Raw genomic sequence first — 19,673 nt, forward strand, 5'->3', positions numbered from 1 at the left:
TGTGAATAAACCATATATCCTAAAGACACCACAGTCTCTGCTGTCTCTCATTCTGAGGAACCCGAACCCTGTGGGTGTGCCTGGACCTCCTAGAATCTCGCACCGCTCAGAGATTGGGGTCGGTGCAACAGTAAACATATTTTATCTGGGAATAAGCCCCACCAAACATACACGGTCTTACTTCTGAGCAGGTAATCAGCCCTTCATACTCATTTTAAATCCTCAGCCACTGTGAACAATTAATTTTAAGAGGCAACTATAATTCTAAGTAACTACAGTCGTACCTCGGAAGTTGAATGGAATCCGTTCCAGAAGTCTGTTCGACTTCCAAAAGGTTTGGAAACCAAGGCACGGCTTACGATTGGCTGCAGGAAGCTCCTGCAGCCAATTGGAAACCACAGAAGCAGCATCGGACGTTTGGGTTCCAAAGAATGTTCGCAAACCGGAACACTCCCAGGTTTGCGGCTTTCGGGAGTCAAAACGTTTGACTCACAAGGTGTTGGTCAACCAAGGTGTGACTGTGCAGACATCCTTTGTTGACAGAAAGAGTTGCTTTCCCACGTTATATCATAATCTTAGCAAAGTTGAGGGTTCAAGTTTGTTGTTTCTGTTCACATCTCTGTAATGGTAAATGTACAGGTAAGATGTTCTTTCTGCAGTAGCAGTATGTAATTGAATCCCCTGGCTTAATAATGCTAAGTAGTGTAAAACTGCCTGCCTTACTTTCCCCCACTTTGCTTTCATTATTTTAATTCCAATAAATATAAATTGTGGGACTCAAGCATTTTGATGCACAAGCTGCTGTGAACACCACAGTAGGATGCTGTAGTCTTGAATGCTGGTTTAGACCTTCCCACACATGCACACAGCCTCCAAGTACAAAACAAAAGAACATTCCCCATTGATATTTTTACATCGGAGCTCAGAGGAAGAAGGAACTGTAGAGGAGTTAGTATTATAATTATGGTCCATCACCTGCTATCCTTGAGATGTTGGTCTTTTAATTTTGTCGTTTAACTGAATCTTGCCTTGGGATTCTTCAATCAGAAAAGCAGTATAAAAATAAACTTGCTATGAATCTACACTATGCTAGAGATCTGCATGAAAAAGTTATTTTCAGACTGTATGAGGTGCTTGTAGCACTGTGGAAAACAGGTAAATCCGGTACACCCACCTCATGGTGTAGCATGGAGAAATCATTTGTTAATTTATTTATATTTTAAACATATTTTACCCTTCAGCATCACTACTTCAAGAGTGGCTATGACATAAAAAAACATATCACAGATCACACTACTAGACTAATGACATTTAAATATCAAATGAAAGCAATAAGGCAAGAAGAATCATTGCAGCCAAATAAAACACAAAATATCAGCTGGAATTTTAAGAAACTAGGAAAATAAATATGTATTTGTCCAGTACCAAAAAGGCAGGCAATTAGGTACAGGTGAACTAACCAAGATAGAGTCTTCTAAAGAGGGGTGCCATGGAAAGCAAGCAATTTTGCCAGTGGCCATCTGTCTGACCTCCAAAGTGTGGGCACCTGTACAAGGGCCTCCAAAAGTAATTTTACTGTGTGGATGGGTTCATGTGGGGGAAGGGACTTGTTCAGGTCATCCAAATTACCCATGCATTACCCATTAGATCTAAAGGACCCTAGTGTCTCCAAGTTAAAGAAAAAAGAATGCTCTAACATATGCCCTTAGGCCAAGTAATAATTGTGTTTAAGTAGACAGATTAACAAGGATTTGATCCTGGATTTCTCAGGCCCACACCCCAAGCTTTTTAACAGCAAGGTGCCAGTTGAAGTAAGGCATATGCTTGCTTTCCTAGAATACATTTTCCTTAGGCTTTTCTTACACTTGGGATTTTTGAAGCCAGTATTTGGATCCCAATTGAATCAATGTTACTTATGCGAGCAATTCATCCTGTACCCCACCCCACCCCCGGCAGCAGACAGGAATTGGGAATAGATTTAGAATGTTGAGTCTAAATACACCTACTTTAACATTGCTGAAGAACATTTAATTCGCTCCTGTGCTCAGCACCTTTCTCAAGTTCAGGATCTTAGTCTCAACAGAGCCTTTGTGGTTCCACTGTACTTTGAAACAGGATGTTCCTAGTGGAAGTTGCTATTTATGCACGAAGGAAAGAACCTGCACTGTAGCAGTGGCTTGGCTTTAGAAGGCCCTCCCTGCAAAACGTACAACTGGCACTAAGACATTATTTTTTGCCCAGACACTTAAAAATGTGGCATTTTTTCTGTCCTGCTAGTTAGCTGTTATCAAACCTTTCAGTTCATTCTTTCTTATGACTTTTGTAATATTTATTATTGTGTGTGAATTAATGCTAATTGTACACCATCCTGGAATCCTTGGATGAACAGTGATTTAGAAATATTTTAAATAAATTCAAAATAATACAGCGGCTTTTTTAATATAATATATACAAATTATATCGCTGACTTACTGTGGTGCCTGGTTGGCTAGTGTTGGATTAGTGTCCCTTTGCTCCATTCTAGTTCGGGGGATGGGGGGTTTCAAAGCATTTTTGCTTTATTTTTGGAAGTGTGTTGGATGGGGGAGTGCACAATGCAAGGGCAAGGCACAGGAAAAGCTGCTGTTCCCAGGCTTCTGATATCTTTTCCACAAACTATCCTAGGGTTGGGATTCTATACTCCAAGCGTTGTTGTTGTTTAGTCGTTTAGTCGTGTCCGACTTCATGACCCTATGGACTATAGCTGTCAACGTTTCCCTTTTTTTAAGGGAAATTCCCTTATTCCTAATAGGATTCCTCACAAGAAAAGGGAAAAGTTGATAGCTATGCTATGGACCAGAGCACACCAGGCACTCCTGTCACCCACTGCCTCCCGCAGCTTGGTCAAACTCATGTATACTCCAAGGGTAGTGTCAGGGAACTGACATCAGAGCAGAGTGGAGAGGCGAGGCTCCCAGATTCTGCAGGAGAGGGGACTAGTAAGGGAAGAGAGAGAACGTCCTCTGGGGAAAGAAGTCCAGGTGACACCAGGAAGAAGGGAGAGGCAGAGAGCAGTTCGGAGGGGAGGCTCCGAGACTCTTCCAGTGAAGTCAGTGGGGAGGGTAGAGGACCACCACTCGGCACGCCCACTCTGCGCAGAAGGCTTCCGCGCAGAGAGGCGAGGCGAAGGTTGTCCGTTAAGGAATTCTTATGCTGGAGGAAATTTAGGAGACGCCCACTCACGGATTCTGCTAGCGACTGAGCAGCAGCGCAAAGGGCTGCTCAGTCAGGGAAAGACACAACCCCCCCTAAGCAGTTTGGAACAGCTGGAGGTTTACACACAAGCGACCCCAATTCCCGTGACAGGTAGGGAATCTTATTCTGCCTGAGTTAGTCCTCCCCTACCCAGCTGTGACCCCACCCCTTCCCAAATCACTCCCCCACCCCACCCCAATGCAGCAAGTGGACTTTGGAAACGTTTGGTACCATTGGCACCAGTGTAAGTTTTTTAGTCATGAAATGGCTGTGTGGGGTGGTTTTCAAGGGCAATTGCACAAGGATGAGAGGGTTAACCCTTCCTTCCTTAGTTGCTGCCCTAACCCAAAATTGCCCTTCACAGCAATTAAAAAACTACAGTTGGCCTCAAGGAACTTTTTTTAAAAGCCCAATTGCTATGCAGGGGTTGGGAGAGAGAAACTGTGGGCTAGAGGTTTCCCTCCCCTGTACTTGCCTTGTAAGCCTCATTGGGGCTTCCTGCTGACTAGATATGCAAAAGTTGCACTGTAAGGCAATAACATGTTAAAAGGAAAATCTAAATTGGGTTGTCTCAGAAATGTGTGTATATCATGAGGGGAAATGGGACGCTGTTGCACAGCAGCAGCATCCCTAGGTGCTGTATGTTCCGATAGCAATGCTATTTATCTAGAAGTGCAAACATAGCTGCGTAATAAAAGATATCCAGAACAGGAAAGTTATCCTCTCGTTTTGTTTTCTTCCGAAACCCAAGAGAATTTGCTAAGATTAATCATATGGAGTGACACCCAAAACCCGCTCTAGAGAGTTAAGGGACCCTTTGGAAAAGATTTGGAGTGTGCACAGCGGGGTTATAGGAAGAAGAAGCCCAGTTCTGCAACTGGGCAGACATCATTGGATTCCACTCATAATAATGAGACAAATTTAATAACTTGTATTATAAGACTATTTTGTCCCATACATTATTGTTTTGTGGCCTGTTTTGGTACATACAGTATTTATAGCTTTGATTTCAGGCAGTTTGCGTCTATTAATTTCAAAGGTATTCACTGAAGAAGGTTCCTGCACTCTCTTTTTTTTCTTTTTTGACAGACAAGACTCGTTTTCATGGTATTTTTGAGTAATTCTTTTAAATATTAATGACTTGCTTTTCACTCCTCAGAAAACAACACACCAATCTAACCCCAGTTATACTTAGTAATATTTTTAAAGATGATTAACGAAAGGTGGTTGAAGGTTACCGATTCATATGTGAATTTCATTGCATATTCAATTTGCGACCATGTTTTCTGATTCAGCAAGTGCACGAAAGCCTGTTTGTATGCTAAGGTGTAAGACTAGGATCTCCTGAGCTGGATCAGGGTAGTGAAAAAAGACAAATCATTATGGAAATTTGAAGTAGTTAACATTTTTTTTCATGGTTCGTGCCATTACATTAAAGGAGACCAAGTCACACATCCAAGCAGGTTGCTTTCCTCCTTCCAGAGAACCCGTTCGCTGTAGATTATGACATAGAATGAATATGGAGACAAATCTCCACTGCAGATATGTATATAGTTCCAGTTGCATCTTTTGCAATAACTTGGGACCACATTTCACATTGAGACTTTGCCACACAATCCCTCCTTTAGGTGGGATCACATATAAAAAGAGATGGCCAGTTTGCATCTGTGAACAGATGTTGTCCTCCAAGTCTAGGGAAAGATGTTGGAAGCATTGGGGACAGAGAAGGAACTTTCTGTTGAAAGACAAACTTGGAAATCTCTGCCCATATTCCTAGTAGCTACTGAAAAGTAGTTGCCAAATGGTGTGAAGAAGACTAGTTGGTCATTAAATCTAAGACTGTGCACACAATCCACACACACAAAAAAGTCATGCCAAGCTATGTTTTTCTCCTTTATACATTACAAATTCTAAACCCATGTATGACTTTTTCATCTGGAATGGTGCTTGCTCAGAATTTTATACCTTAGCTTAAATAATCATTATGCTACCTTGTGGAGATGTTTTGAGTTAATGGTAGGATATATGTTTTTTAAAAGAATAAGTGAGAGAACTGTGACAAATGGCATTAGAATTTTAGGTTGTTTGGGGAGGTGGTTTCTTTTGGTGACACCTATACAAATACTAGAAATTCAGATCATTTCTTAATATATTTACTAAAATGTAATTAATTTTACAATCCTGTGTTCAGCAAAACTAATGCAGAAATTACTGTATCATTTTGCCCTTACGCATGTTACCTTTTAGCCCTGTCCCCAAACATTATTTCAAAACTGAAAACAGCACAAAATGTTGTATCCAGTGACCCATGACTTTAGAAATTTGGAAAGGCTTTTTATTCACTGGGTTGGAATAAATTAAAGATGGTGAATGATAGATTAAAAATAGAATTACATTTATGGTAAATTTATATCCTATTTTGTATCTTCTGTTGACTGTTTCAACGCCAAAACCTACATATTAAAAAAGTAACCACAGAAAAATTGTATGTTATTTACATTAGGCTAAAAAAATTAATGTTAAATCAAAATAGTCTTCCCCTTACTCCTATTTTTTATTTTTATTTGTGTGTACCTATTTCTGTTTGCATTAGTCATTCTCTCTAGGTAAATTGTCCATAAGACCAATGATTCCATCAGCAAATTATCCAGAAAATGCTGTCAGTGCACATTGTGACATTTGTGCCACTGGTGTATTTGCTGCTATTCCAGTGGTCTAATTAACCTGGCAGCAATCTCTTGTGGCCAATGCCGCTTCCTTTGTTTGTTTTCCTTGGCACCATAGTTCAGACCTATACATCCTCCATACACTTAAAATAGATCTCATATTTACTATTGATTTCCCCCTTCCATCCCCCCTCCCCTTCCCCTTTCCTTCTTTTGATTGGCAGTATCATCCAGACAAACAGAGCGCAGATGTGCCAGCAGGAGAAGTGGAGGCGCGCATGCAGAGGTTCATCGAAATTGATCGAGCGTGGAAAATTCTAGGGAATGAAGAGACAAAAAAAGAGTATGACCTGCAGCGGCGTGGTAGGTTCCTGCCAAGGAGTGCTGTAGTAGTAGCAGCAGCAGCTTTTGAGAGCAGAAGCTGGAGTGGTAGCTCAGTGGTCTTTTTTCAAAATGCTTTTTGTTTGACCGAAACACTTCATTTGCTCTTACCCACTTCCATATTTAGATACATTATTTATACTGATTACTCCATCTCCATTAAGCAGTAAAAACACTAAATTACTTTTGACAAAGCATTAGGTGGTAGCTGTTACACTAATTCTAATGAATGTAGAACTTGGGTGATAATAATGACTTAGTTTAGCCATTTCTCATTTGACAGTATTTAAAGCAGTTTCGTTAAATGTTCTTAATTACTTAAGTTATGCCCTTTGCTACATTCTGTTGCTGCATTTTAGATACAGGTTTTGAGTAATCTGTGTCAAAGGTATACTGCCGCATATTTATAAACACTTCACAGTCATTAAAGTGCATTCTTTCTACCAGTCTTTAGGAATTGAGCATATTTCAGAATATTTCTCATAATGCATCCCTGGTATAAGCGTCTAAGGAAGCAAGTTATATTCCAGTTAAATGCATTAACCAGGCAGTTCCAGCACGCGCGCACACACACACACACATATATATGTACATCTTGGGGAAAATAGCATCTTAAAACAGTGACAGGCTGTTGTGAGAAAGAAAGGGGAAAATGTAGGTCAGGTCTGTCACACATGGGCTACCATTACATGAAGTGATAGGCTGTCTTTCTGCTCTGGCCTCAGGATAGGAGTCCCTCAGCCTTCCATTAGAACCTTCAATAAATGTATATCCACCCTACATGTTAATGGGGGGAGTCAATAATAGTGTATTGCCTGTGGGGAAAACACTCAGTCGCACTCTGCGGTAACACACTCTGGTCCAGCATTGACGTGTAGCTACCACCACTTTTCAGTGTGTCTGATAAAAGCTCACTGTCTCTGCAGCATGTTATTGAATTCCCTTCCATTGTACGCTGGCACACCATCAAACCTTTCTCTCTCTTGCTGTTTTAAGTTCCCTGCTGTTAAGGTTGCCACAATTTTATTTGAGAAACAAAAGCTTAGTCAGCGTGGCTGGCAGATACACATAATCAACGGAATAATATACGGCGTATACAAGCTTATTTTTTTAATCATGAATTATTTGGTGTCTATCGTTTTCTCTTTTTTCAAAATGTGCTATTTGGGATGTTAGATGTTAAACTGAAATGAGCAAAATTATTTTTGAACTAGTTTTATTTTTGGCTTGTAGCTTAATAGAAAGAGCAGCTGGTTTTGCCAAGAGAGAGAGGGAGAGAGACTAACTTGGAGCTGGGGTTAAGAAATTTCCCTTGTGTAAAAATTGGCAGAAATGTATTTGTTTATGCTCTGTCCATTTTGTAGTTAGACTTTGAGATATACACTCTAGCATAAAAGTCAGTCCAGTCAATTAAGCTTTATGTCCTTACAAGTAATGCACAGAAAATGACAGTTAATGCGTATTTTAATTTTTGAGGTTGTGAAGCTTTTTCAGATTTGCTTTTTTTTAATGTTTCGGGCTGTTACCCATTCAGATAAGTAAAGCGTGTGGAATTTGCTTTGATTGAAATCTACAGGCATTGATTCTGTGCAACCTTTGTTTTTCTAGTGAGGCTTGAAGGGACTTGGAAAAGAGAGATTGGGCAGTAGCAGTGGCTGTGTAACTTCCGTTGCGATCGGTGGAGTGTCAGCAAGGATGCATATAATACACAACTTTTGGTTTTAGCTAAAGTTAATGTGTTGTTGCAGTATACCAAAACAATTTTATTGAAAGGAATTGATTTAAAGGAAAGCAACTAATTTTAAATCCATTGGGATCTATTGGGCATTTATAGTCCTGTTCTTCCAAAACAATACAGTGGTGCCTCGCAAGACGAAAAGAATCCGTTCTGTGATTCTCTTCGTCTAGCGGTTTTTTCGTCTTGCGAAGCAAGCCCATTGACAGATTAGTGGATTAGCGCTATTAGCGCCTTTTAGCGGCTTATCGGCTGATCGGATCAGCTGATAAGTGGCTTAGCGGCTTAGAAAAAGGGGGGGGGAGGAAAGAAAACCTGCAGGAACTCGCAAGGCATTGTCGTCTTGCGAAGCAAGCCCATAGGAGATTCGTTTTGCGAAGCACCTCCAAAACGGAAAACTCTTTTGTCTAGCGAGTTTTCCGTCTTGTGAGGCATTCGTCTTGCGGGGCACCACTGTACTTCCTGCTGTTAAAGTGATTACTGAAAATGGGAAGCTTATTGACAAATCTGCCTGATAGTTCCATAGTTGAGAACAACTGCCCAAATTAGGAGTGGGTGGATGACACAGGGTGCAGCAATGGGCACTGCCACAAGAGAGACTAGCTTTCTCAAACAGCATTACGGTGAGTCTTCTGCCAGGCTTGACAAGCCTCAGGCTTTCTCTCAGAGTTGGAGAGGTTGGATGAGAATTGCCCCCACAGCAGCACTTCAGAGGCACTCGCAATGGGGAAGAGCTGGAACTCCAAACACATTCTTTCTATGCAAAAATTTCAATTCCCATCATATCTCAAGGATGGTCTGGGCAAACAAATTGTGTTGAAAACCTGGAGATCCATTGCTAGTCAGTCTACCAATATTTATAGAACAGCTTCCCATGTTTGAGATGATCACTGCTCCCTCCTTAGCTCCTCAGTTGGTAGGAAGTCTGGGATTTGATTTGTCTCTGTGCTTCTGGCACAGTGCCTGAAAGCCATTTGCTCACCCCCACCCTCCCTTCAGCTTGAAGCTAGCAGGCAGAATTGGGACTGCACTTGCAATTGTGCTGGGTTTTGGAAGCCTTTGGAAGATTCTGGGAAGGATTCCACACATCGCTCTTCGTTTCCAAGATGGGGAAGATGAGAGGATTTCCCGGCTTCTTATTTTTCTAGTAGAAAAGCACTGGTTGTTGAGGGGGTTGGGTGAACAGTGGGTAAAGGAGAGCTTTGAGCTAACAGAGAGGATGGGGTTGGCAAATGGGAAGTTGTAAGCTGAGATGGAGGTGTTGAAGGGCTGGGGTTGAAGGAGTTGTTGAGGGATGAGAGGGTAGAAGGGGGTGGGGGATTAAAGAAGCTGTGAGGGGTTGGGCAAGGTGTAAGTGGAGGGCGTTGGGGAGTTGGGGAGGGTGGCAGGTAGGGAGGGATGGTGAACAGGGGTGACAGCCCCTAATATTTACACACAACAACAAAAATCTCAACTTGTTTTATTATGATGTTAATTTAAAAATGACAACCAAATGCTCAAGAAAACTAATTCTGATTGCAGTGCTATAACACAACCATTCCTAAACAAGCCCCTCTGAATTGTGATAGAATCGTGAACTGAGAATTGGCCATTTTATTTGTTTAAATTATTTTTATTGTATACTACAATTTCATTATAAAAAATCAAAGCAGTTTACACCAATTATATACACACAATAAAAACCATATAAAGTTTTAAAATTGCAAATCATCAGTTGACTAGATATAACTGAATATAATCTAATATAAATTATTGTGAGGAAAAGTCAGAAGAAGAACATAAAAATGAATTTATTCTGATCTTCCAGTCTAAATGGTGTGATTTTGCAGTGCTGTGAAATATATGTATTGATCAAGCCGCATCTCATGAATCTTTCTCAGGTGCTAGAATAAGAAAGTAAATCTGAAGCTGCTCAATTAATTACTATTTCTAGAGCTGGACTTAAGGGAAGGGTTCTTGCCATTAGGGCTTACAAGCTCCCCCTGCCCTACCAGGACAGTTTAGTGGGTTTCAGGCAAGGTTCAGCCTGAATGGTAGCAGTGTATTCGTGGCCCTACAGTGTTCATAAACATGTATATCATACTCAAACTATATATTAGCACAACATCAACAAATTACAGCAAGCATCTACCCCCCTCTTCCTCTTCTTGTATGGCTTTTAGTTTTGCTTAACAGGGGCTGTTCTTCCTTCCCCCTGCCCCACCTTCTGGAGCAAGGCTTTGGGGTGGGAAAAGACCCCTGACTGAAACCCTGGAGAACCAACTGCTGCCAGTCAGTGTAGACAATACTGAGCTAGACTTTCTAGCAAAGTGTTACTGAAGTGTGCTTCTAATAGTTATGTAATGCTGTTTAAAAGATTCCCAGCATCCCTTTTAATTGTCTTCAATTTTCGGCTTGTAAGACATGCAATGAAGAACCTCCGGTCCATGGGCCAACTTTGGTCCGCAACAGGTACAGGTTGACTTGTGAGGCCCTTTTCCTTCATGTCCGTCATCTGACAGACATAAATGTGGGGTTAAATCCTGTGTTGGCTATGTGTGCCTGTCCCCAGCTACGAACAGAAGTGTGCATCCCAAGTGAGCAGAGTTCAACCTTTCTCATCTACTGATGAATAGGACTTAAATTGTGCTCAGGTCAGCAGGATTCCATGCAAACCTGATTATACCAGAGTCTCCTGCTAAAGTGGAGTCCATCCATCCCCCATAATTTTAGCACTCAACCCTGATAAAACACGGGGGGGGGGGGCTTCCCTTTTAGCCGCGTCTGATGCGCCCTCCTCACTGAATCAGTAAAGAACTGCATATCCGCTCACTATGTAGTATTACTTAAAATTCAGAGAGACATCTAAGGACACACAATATAAAATCAATATTTATTTAGAAATAGAAATTTTTAGATACAGTGGTACCTTGGGTTAAGAACTTAATTCGTTCTGGAGGTCCGTTCTTAACCTGAAGCACCACTTTAGCTAATGGCGTCTCCTGCTGCCACCGCACTGCCACACAATTTCTGTTCTCACCCTGATGCAAAGTTCTTAACCTGAGGTACTATTTCTGGGTTAGTGGAGTCTGTAACCTGAAGCACCTGTAACCGAGGTACCACTGTATAGCCCATTTACTACACAGCTTCACCAGTGCCATCCAAGTGGTAACATGCATATGGTGAACCCTTGGTAAATGTTCATATGGATCCACTTTTTACATTCTGTGGGTTTCCATAGCTTTGTTCTTGTTCTCCAACTTCTCCTGCAAAGAGAAGGCAGAAAGGACATATGGGAGGTTCTCAAAGGTCTCTCATCCATTGTAACAGCCTGGCATACTGAGCCCTCAAGCACACAGATTTGAGTTGTGTTGGAGATAGAACAAGGCTTTGCTATGGTCTATGAGTGATAGACTTCAAATTTCCTGGAATATACAGTGGTTGGTTCAGTTGTGATACATTATTGCCCAAATTCCATAAGTGACATTAAAATAAATCTAAGTCTTATTACATATATATTGGCAAAGAACAACAGAGTGTGTAATCCATGAAATTAGATAGAAAAGATAGAAGGAACTGAAGATGGAAAACTCTTATTAGTATTTTTGACTGGTTCCATCTACTGTAGCATTTCTTCTAGTGATTTGGAGCATCAGCATAATTGCCAAGATGGATTAAGCTGATAAGAGAAGATAAAGCTTCCTCCCCCCCTCATTCTCATTTATTACTATTTCAGTCTTAGATGTAAGTGGGTTAACTTTGTTTTAATATATATCTATTTAATGTACTGGAGGTGTTCAGAATAGGTTAGGTCAAAGAGGTTTTATTGATCCAGTAATTATATCTAACTTGTCTGATTTGTTTTAATTGCCTTCATTAAGATTAATTTAGATGAAACTCATTCCCTGGAGATCTATAGTGTAGATTTCAGGTAAAATTAGAATCACAATTTAATGTTGCAAAAAGGAGGCAGAGACCACAGGCCAACTTGATACTGGATAATCGGCCGCTAATTAATGAATTGCATGGGGGGGAAATCATGCTTTAATATTAAAGTGCTAATTAGATTTTTTTCACCAATACATGAGGGCAGTTAAAATAAGTGTTTAATTTCACTACCAATACATTATTCATAGTTAACTACTATGGTAGCAGACTGGTTGCACCAAAATGAGGAACATCAGGATAACCTTTGTTCTAAAACAGTTTGTAACAAATGCATGCATACTACTCATGACAGAATGTGGACCACAATTGCCAAGTTACAGTATGAATCCCTACGTTTTTACAGTTTAGCATGGTACTATCAAATTCAGATTACTAGTTGAGAGCTGCTTTCTTCACAGATTGGCATTCATTTTAGATTTGATTTAGCTCCTTTCCAGTATTCTCTGTAACCAGTAATCTGAGATGATAAACTGGGTATCGTGAATTAGTATTCATTTGCTCATAGAACATTGTATACCAAAGCACAACTGTGATCAAAATATTATATAGCACCAATGTGATTTTAAGTATCTATATTAGTTCTAAATCAAGGGTGGGTAGCATCCCTTCCATGGGTCAAATGAGGTCCTCCAGGTCTTTCTATCATCCTAGGCCATGCCCCTCACCATCCTTGATCTGTACCCTCATTGAGTGCCTTTGCTTACCTGGAATATGTCAATGAACTGAGATACTGCCTCTTGCTTGCTTGAACGGATAGCTGTGTGTGCAGAAATCTGACTTGCATGGCAGGGATTTAGCTTACTGTACATGGAAAGTAGCCACATGTGTTGCATTAGCCACTTTTGGCTTTGGCCCTGGCCACCACTACCACACAGCCCCAAGACTGACTATGAGAGATTGTGACCATTGGACTGGTGCAAATTCCCCATTTTTAAAAAAAGTGTTGGGGAAAATAAGGAACTCTAATATTCCAAAGTATGCATAGCTGTGACCATGCACAGAACTAGCTGTATAGTGGTATCCTAAGCAAGGCAAATGGAACAAACTGTTCCGTTATTTTGTTTCTTTCCAAGTTTACATCATTTTGCTAGAGTGTAGTTCAGGCAAAGGCAAACTCTGCCCTCCAGATGTTTTGGGACTACAATTCCCATCATCCCTGACCACTGGTCCTGTTAGCTAGGGATGTTGGGAGTTGTAGTCCCAAAACATCTGGAGGGCAGAGTTTGCCTATGCCCGGTGTACTTGATCCAGTAGGGACTGAAGCTGTTAACTGATAAATCTGATAAATCGCTTACCACCCTGTTACACTGTGTCTACTCATTTTGCAAGGTATACCTATATGACATCAGACCTAGCTGTTACTATTTTCTCCTAGCTTTGTTTATTAATCTGTAAAGGGTAAAGGCAAAAAGCTGGGAGAGAATAGATCAATATACAGTGGTACCTCGGGTTACAGATGCTTCAGGTTACAACTCCACTAACCCAGAAATAGTACCTCGGGTTAAGAACTTTGCTTCAGGATGAGAACAGAAATCGCATGGCGGCGGCAGCAGGGAGCCCCATTAGCTAAAGTGGTACCTCAGGTTAAGAACAGTTTCAGGTTAAGAACGGACCTCCAGAACAAATTAAGTTCTTAACCCAAGGTACCACTGTATACAGAAGTTGTATATGATCAGAAATATACCTACTACATAAGGCACGTGGGGATATGGACAAACATGACAGGTGAACTATGGTTCATACTTCTGAAAGAAGCCCATTCTTCATTAGTCTTGAGGCAGCAATTTTTAAATAGTAGGGAGTTGCAGCTAAAAGTGTGCCAATCTTGGATATTGCCACATGTATATACCGTATCTTTCGCTCCATAAGACACACTTTTTTCCTCCTAAAAAGTAAGGGGAAATGTTTGTGCGTCTTATGGAGCAAAGCCAGCAAGAGCTGCTGCCACTGACATGCTCTGCGCAGCTCTGCTTTTAAAGCAAGAGCCGCGCAGAGCATGGCTGCGGCTCTTGCTGGCTTTACAGCGAGGTGGGAGGAGCAAAGGGAGAGCCACTTACACGGCTCCTGCCCCAGCATCTCCTCCTCTTTTTGCTCTGGTTCTGGTGAGGCAAGGCAGCTGCCCGCCACAGGCATGCACAGATGTGAGCTCTCCCTCTCCCTTCCTGCCTTCCTTCCTTCCCTCCCTCCCTCTTCCAACTTGAATAAAATATTGGGGGGGGCAGGTAAGCCCCACCTCACATACAGCAATTCAGCCTTTCTCAACCTGTGGGTCCCCAGATGTTGTTGAGCTACAATTCCCATCGCCCCTAGGTAGCAAGGCCAGAGCTCAGGGAAGATAGGAGTCAAGGGATGATGGGAGTTGTAGTCCAACAACATCTGGGGACCTGCAGGTTGAGAACTGCGACAAAGTGCATGCACACTATATGAATGGCAATGCCCATCAACATGGGGGGGGACGACTCCCTCAAATATTAAATGGGGGGGGAGCGAAGGCACCTAGGCCTCTAGGAGTTGGCTGCTATGCCTAGGACAACTCAAGAAAGCAAAATGATGCATATGCTATAATATGGCTGGGGAAGCCCAGCCAGATGGGCGTGGTATTATTAATAATAATAATAATAATAATAATAATAATAATAATAATATCAATAAAATTTTAGGGTTATACCGGGTTGTTGTTTTTTACAGACTGTAGGTTGGCTATGTTTACTATGATGCCATTCGTTAAAGGTATGGTCAGCGCTCAGTGGTAAACATTGGAGATACCATACATTACTGACAGTTCCTTCATCACTGTATTTTCTTGCAGAAAACCTCCCCATTCTGATAAGGATGATAAAGCAGAAAAGAGTGGCGTATAAGATTCCCTTTAAACTAGAGGTAGTAAAATATGCTAAGGAACATGGAAACAGAGCAGCGGAGAGACATTTTGGGCCACCACCAACTGAAAAAATGATAAGAGACTGGAGGAAACAGGAGGATCAGCTGCAAAAAGCAGATAAAAGCAAGCACACTTTTCGTGGAAATGCTGCAAAGTGGCCACAGTTGGATGTGGCCATGAAAGAATGGATCACAAATCACCGGAATAATGGCTTCACTGTCTCTACAAAAATGATAATATATGAAGCCAAACGCATTGCTGTAGAGGAAGGCATTCACGATTTTACTGGATCACCATCATGGTGCTACAGATTTATGAGGCGATGTGGCCTTGCCATGCGCACCAAAACTAGAATTGCACAAAAAATGCCAAAAGAATATGAATCTAAGATTCTATCTTTTCATAAATTTGTAATTGATGCTAGGAAGAGAAATGGGTTTGAAATTGGCCAGATTGGGAATATGGATAAAGTCCCGCTAACCTTTGATGTGCCATCTTATAGGACTGTTGATCTGAAAGGTGCCCAGGCTATCACCATGAAAACCTCCAGACATGAGAAAACCCATTACACGGTTGTGTTGTCTTGCTGTGCAGATGGCACCAAATTGCCACCCATGTTAATTTTCAAAAGGAAAACATTTCCAAAAGAAGTGATTCCAAGTGGAATTGTTGTACATGTTCATGAGAAAGGATGGATGGACGAAAATGGAATGAGAGTATGGGTTGAACAAGTGTGGTCCAAACGTCCTGGAGGGCTTTTGAAAAAACCTGCCTTATTAGTTCTTGACCAGTTTAGAGCACATATTAGCGAAACTACAAAAAAGTGCTTTAAAGAAGTGAAGACTCATCTAGCTGTAATTCCTGGAGGTCTTACCAGCCAGTTGCAACCTCTCGACGTTTCCATCAACAAGCCATTTAAGGTCTTTGTGCAAGAAGAGTGGAACAAATGGATGGCTGCTGGTAATCATGATCTGACACCTACTGGACAAATGAGGAGGCCCACTATCACACAAGTTTGTGAATGGGTGAAAACATCATGGCACTCGGTGAAGGAGGAAATTGTTGTCCGGTCATTCAAAAAATGTGGCATTAGCAATGCTTTGGATGGAAATGAAGATGGTATTTTATATGAAGATAGCGAAGAAAGTGATTTCTGTGATTGTGAGCAACTGAGCTTCATAAATTCTGACTCTAGCACTGATGAATTATTGGAGTTTACAGAAGACTAGAAGAGTGCTCGAACCTTAGTCTCTCTTCATTTGTTAATGACAGTGATGGTGGTTCTTAATGCCACTGTTAACTGCTGTTCACTTTACATGGTTATAATATGATTCTGATATACCGGTTGTTTATTAAATAGTTTAGTACAACATTTGATTCAGAATATTTTTTTTGTTTTCCTCCTCTAAAAACTAGGTGTGTCTTATGGTCGGGTGCATCTTATAGAGCGAAAAATACAGCATATACCAATTGCTTATGTTTGAAAATAATTATAGAGTGTATAGAGGTACATGTATTGTAGTTCTCTCATAACAGAGGCATCTATATTCAGGTTTGCGAAGGGGGAAAAGTAGCTAATGTGCTTCATACTGGGCACTGGGTATAGGACTAGATCGGTGGATTTCAAATTTGAGAGCTTGAGGAATTATACATCTTGCACAGAACCCGAGAGTTCCCAATCAATATATTTACCATGGAACCTGGTGTTTCAGAAAAATAAATAAATGAAACTTATTGACCTAGGAGCCAAACGTGGAGGGTGGGACGAGTACATTTTACGAGTCCAGAAGGGGTGTGCAACCACGTTTTCAGGAGGAAAAATTGAGGCTTAATTGAAATTCATCCTCGGCTCTTCCCTCGCCGGTCCTGGATGGAGCCTTTAGAAGGGTCCCGTATGCTCAGAGACTTTGCACCTGTCCATTGGGAGAGATAGGAAGCCCAGAACACTTCTTCTTTAGATGTCCCTTTTATAAAGAGGCACATAGTAAGATCATGGATCCCCTACTGGTGAGGCTCGCCGACCTCCCGCAAAAGCAAAAATTTGACCTTGTGCTGTTGGGCAAAGATCAGATGACCTGGATTGTCGCCAGATTCTGTCTACAGATCTGTAAGCGCAGACCATCGCCCAACTCAAAATAGTCCGGCATGGAAAGCCCCAAACACGGTTCCATGGGTGATTCTGAGTCAACTCCCTGGGACAGTTTATTGTTGTACATTGTTTCTAAATTTAGTGTTGTATATTGTTTTAATTGTCTGTTTTAACCATATTTGCATAGCAGTTTTTAACGTTGTGAGTGTCCTCTATTTAAGAGGCTTCTACTCTGCAGCCTCTTATAGTTGTTTTATCTGCGAGTCTTTTAGTTCTTATGCTCTTACAGTTGTTTTAACTGCGTGACTTTGTTGGTTTTTAGCTCTTATCTGTTTTAATTATTAGTTTTTTATCCATCCATTATCTGTGTTTAATCTTATATTTTATTCGGATGTTTTAATGTCTGTTTCCTTGTCCTCATTTGCCCTAACAATTATCGGTCAAAAATCCCAACTGCTATTTTATCTATATGCTTTTCTTAATCCTGGTCTGTGACCGTAATAAAGTTCATTCATTCATCCTTGGATATGTTGGTGCAAACTTAATTCTCAATATCTATATGTAGTGGTCAGATCTTATGAATGGTTGGATATTAAGCTGTGTTAGAAGAAGCAACATTCTCAACCATAAATGACTGACTATGCCCTGTGGAGAGAACTTATACAGGAATTTCTAGTGCATTTTGATGCCCCCCCCCCCCGCATGTTTGCTTCTAGCCCTGGCGTTCTTACATTTGAAAGGCACACAGGAAGCTGTCTTATACCACTCGAATTGTCATGAGCAGAAATGTTCTCATCACCTGCTGCCTGATCTTTTTTAGACTGAAATCCTAGGGTGCTCTACACAGCATTTGTCAGTACAGCCATGTACAGTGTAATGAATATAAACGTTTGCTGCTCTGTGTTTGGCTCAAAATTAAAATCAGGCAGGCACAAAACACAAGGAGCTTGAACTTGTGACTTCCTGTTGATGTTCAAGGACATGAGTGTGTAGAGAAGCAGATGAAAGCTGAAAGGGCCTTGTTCCATTCCTTAAGAAAGCTTTAACACTTTTGACTCAAGTAACCACCCCAAACCCTGATGTAACTTAAATATTAAAAACGTTTGGGCACTCTGTAATTACTGTCCTGTCCAATGAAGACATTTTTCCTACCAAGCAAGAGCTTAAGTCTTTCCTGTCCTCTCTTGCTTCCATTCATTTATTGTAAGAAGTGAGGTGGAGTCAACTTTTGAGATTTGCCTGCTTACCAGTTCTTTCCATTAGTGAAGCACATAGGCTGTAATATGTCCTTTTATAAATGTTCTTGATTGAACGTATTTAGGCACTGTGTTTTATTACTGTTTTATACAAGGTTTGAATTAACTTTATGCTGTAAGTTGTTTTGGACTTCTGTGTGAAAAGCAACAAATATAATAAAGTTTATATTACTATGAACTTGCAGCCTCTTGTGTCACATCCCGCTATTCAAACTGAAAGCCTGTTTTATTTTCTCAGAACATGAATTAACCCAAGGATGGCCTGTGGATGCTCAGGTGTCACTTGAAGATATGGCCTGGAATCTCAGTAAGATACCATGTGAAACTGGTTGATAAGTCAACTGAATAGTTAATGTAGGAATAAGAAGAGTCCTGCTGACGGGCCAAGGATCCATCTAGTCCATCCTTTCTCCACCTATGGGTCCCCAGATGTTGCTGAACTACAACTCCCATCACCCCTAGCTAGCAAGGCCAGAGCTCAGGGATGATGGGAGTTGTAGTCCAACAACATATGGGGAACCACAGGTTGAGAACCGCTGATCTAGTCTAACCTGTTTCCAAGAGCGGTCAACCATGTGCTGTGGAGAAGCCCAGAAGCAGGGCATGAAGACAACAGTCCTTCACTGCTGGCTGCATCCTTGAGAATGGGTATTCAGAGACAGTCTCTGTCCCTGGAGGTTCAATTGATCAATCAGCCATATCAACCATGATATTGTCTAAGCCCCTTTTAAAGGTATAGATGCCAATGGTTCTCATACCTTATGGCAGTAATTCCATATATTATGTATTGTGTGAAGTACTTCTGTCCTGAATCTTATGGCAATCAGTTTCATTGAGTAACCCTTAGTTCTAGGGTTAGGAGAGGAGGAATGTTTCTCTCATTCAGTTTAAAAAACCACTGCCATACAACCTTCAGCTGTATTTTTCTAAACCTAAAAATCCAGAAGTTTCCCTTCATTATTTTGATTGCCTGTTTCTGATGGTGCTTTTGTGATAAGGAAGCCTCTATTGTACCACACACATCATAGACTTACAGAAATGCATTACGATACTAGGCATTTAGTTTTCAATGACATTTTCTAATGACACATAGCTTTGCATATGCATGGCTTGGTGTGAAGTTTTAGTTGCTAGGCAATTTTTTTGGTTAGTAGTATGAAATTTAGAGGAGCTGCTTTTTGCTGAATGCTGAAGGGGTTGTAATCATGCAAGCAGATGCAAGAAGACAACTGAAAATAATGGTTAAGTCATTAATGCATTGAAGCCTACATATACAATTGTTTTACTATGGTTTTCTTCTCTGAAGCTCCTACAGAGATTTGTGAGGAAACTTAAATCTCATCCCTCTTCTGACTTGGGTCAGCAAAGCTGTTCCACGATAATTTAAAAAATACAACAGAATGACATACAAATATAGAACATTATATATAACATACTCAGAATAGGCCCATTGAAAATAATGAGCATGACTGAGTTAGGTCCATTAAATTTCAGTAGTTCTCAG

The 19,673-nt window shown here is 40.9% G+C and overlaps 1 protein-coding gene across 4 annotated transcripts in view; it reads left to right on the plus strand.

The window, feature by feature from the left end:
- DNAJC24 (DnaJ heat shock protein family (Hsp40) member C24) overlaps positions 1–19,673 on the plus strand; it is a 43,561-nt gene that overhangs the window by 22,232 nt on the left and 1,656 nt on the right. For all 4 annotated transcript variants that reach the window (XM_083466055.1, XM_083466054.1, XM_083466057.1 and 1 more), the window contains 2 exons: positions 6,125–6,263; positions 18,408–18,476. In XM_083466055.1, coding sequence (XP_083322181.1) covers positions 6,125–6,263; positions 18,408–18,476 — 208 coding nt within the window. The remainder of the gene's footprint in view (positions 1–6,124; positions 6,264–18,407; positions 18,477–19,673) is intronic.

Source organism: Podarcis liolepis (genome assembly GCF_965112155.1).
Source record: "Podarcis liolepis genome assembly, chromosome: 1".
Taxonomy (NCBI): domain Eukaryota; kingdom Metazoa; phylum Chordata; class Lepidosauria; order Squamata; family Lacertidae; genus Podarcis; species Podarcis liolepis.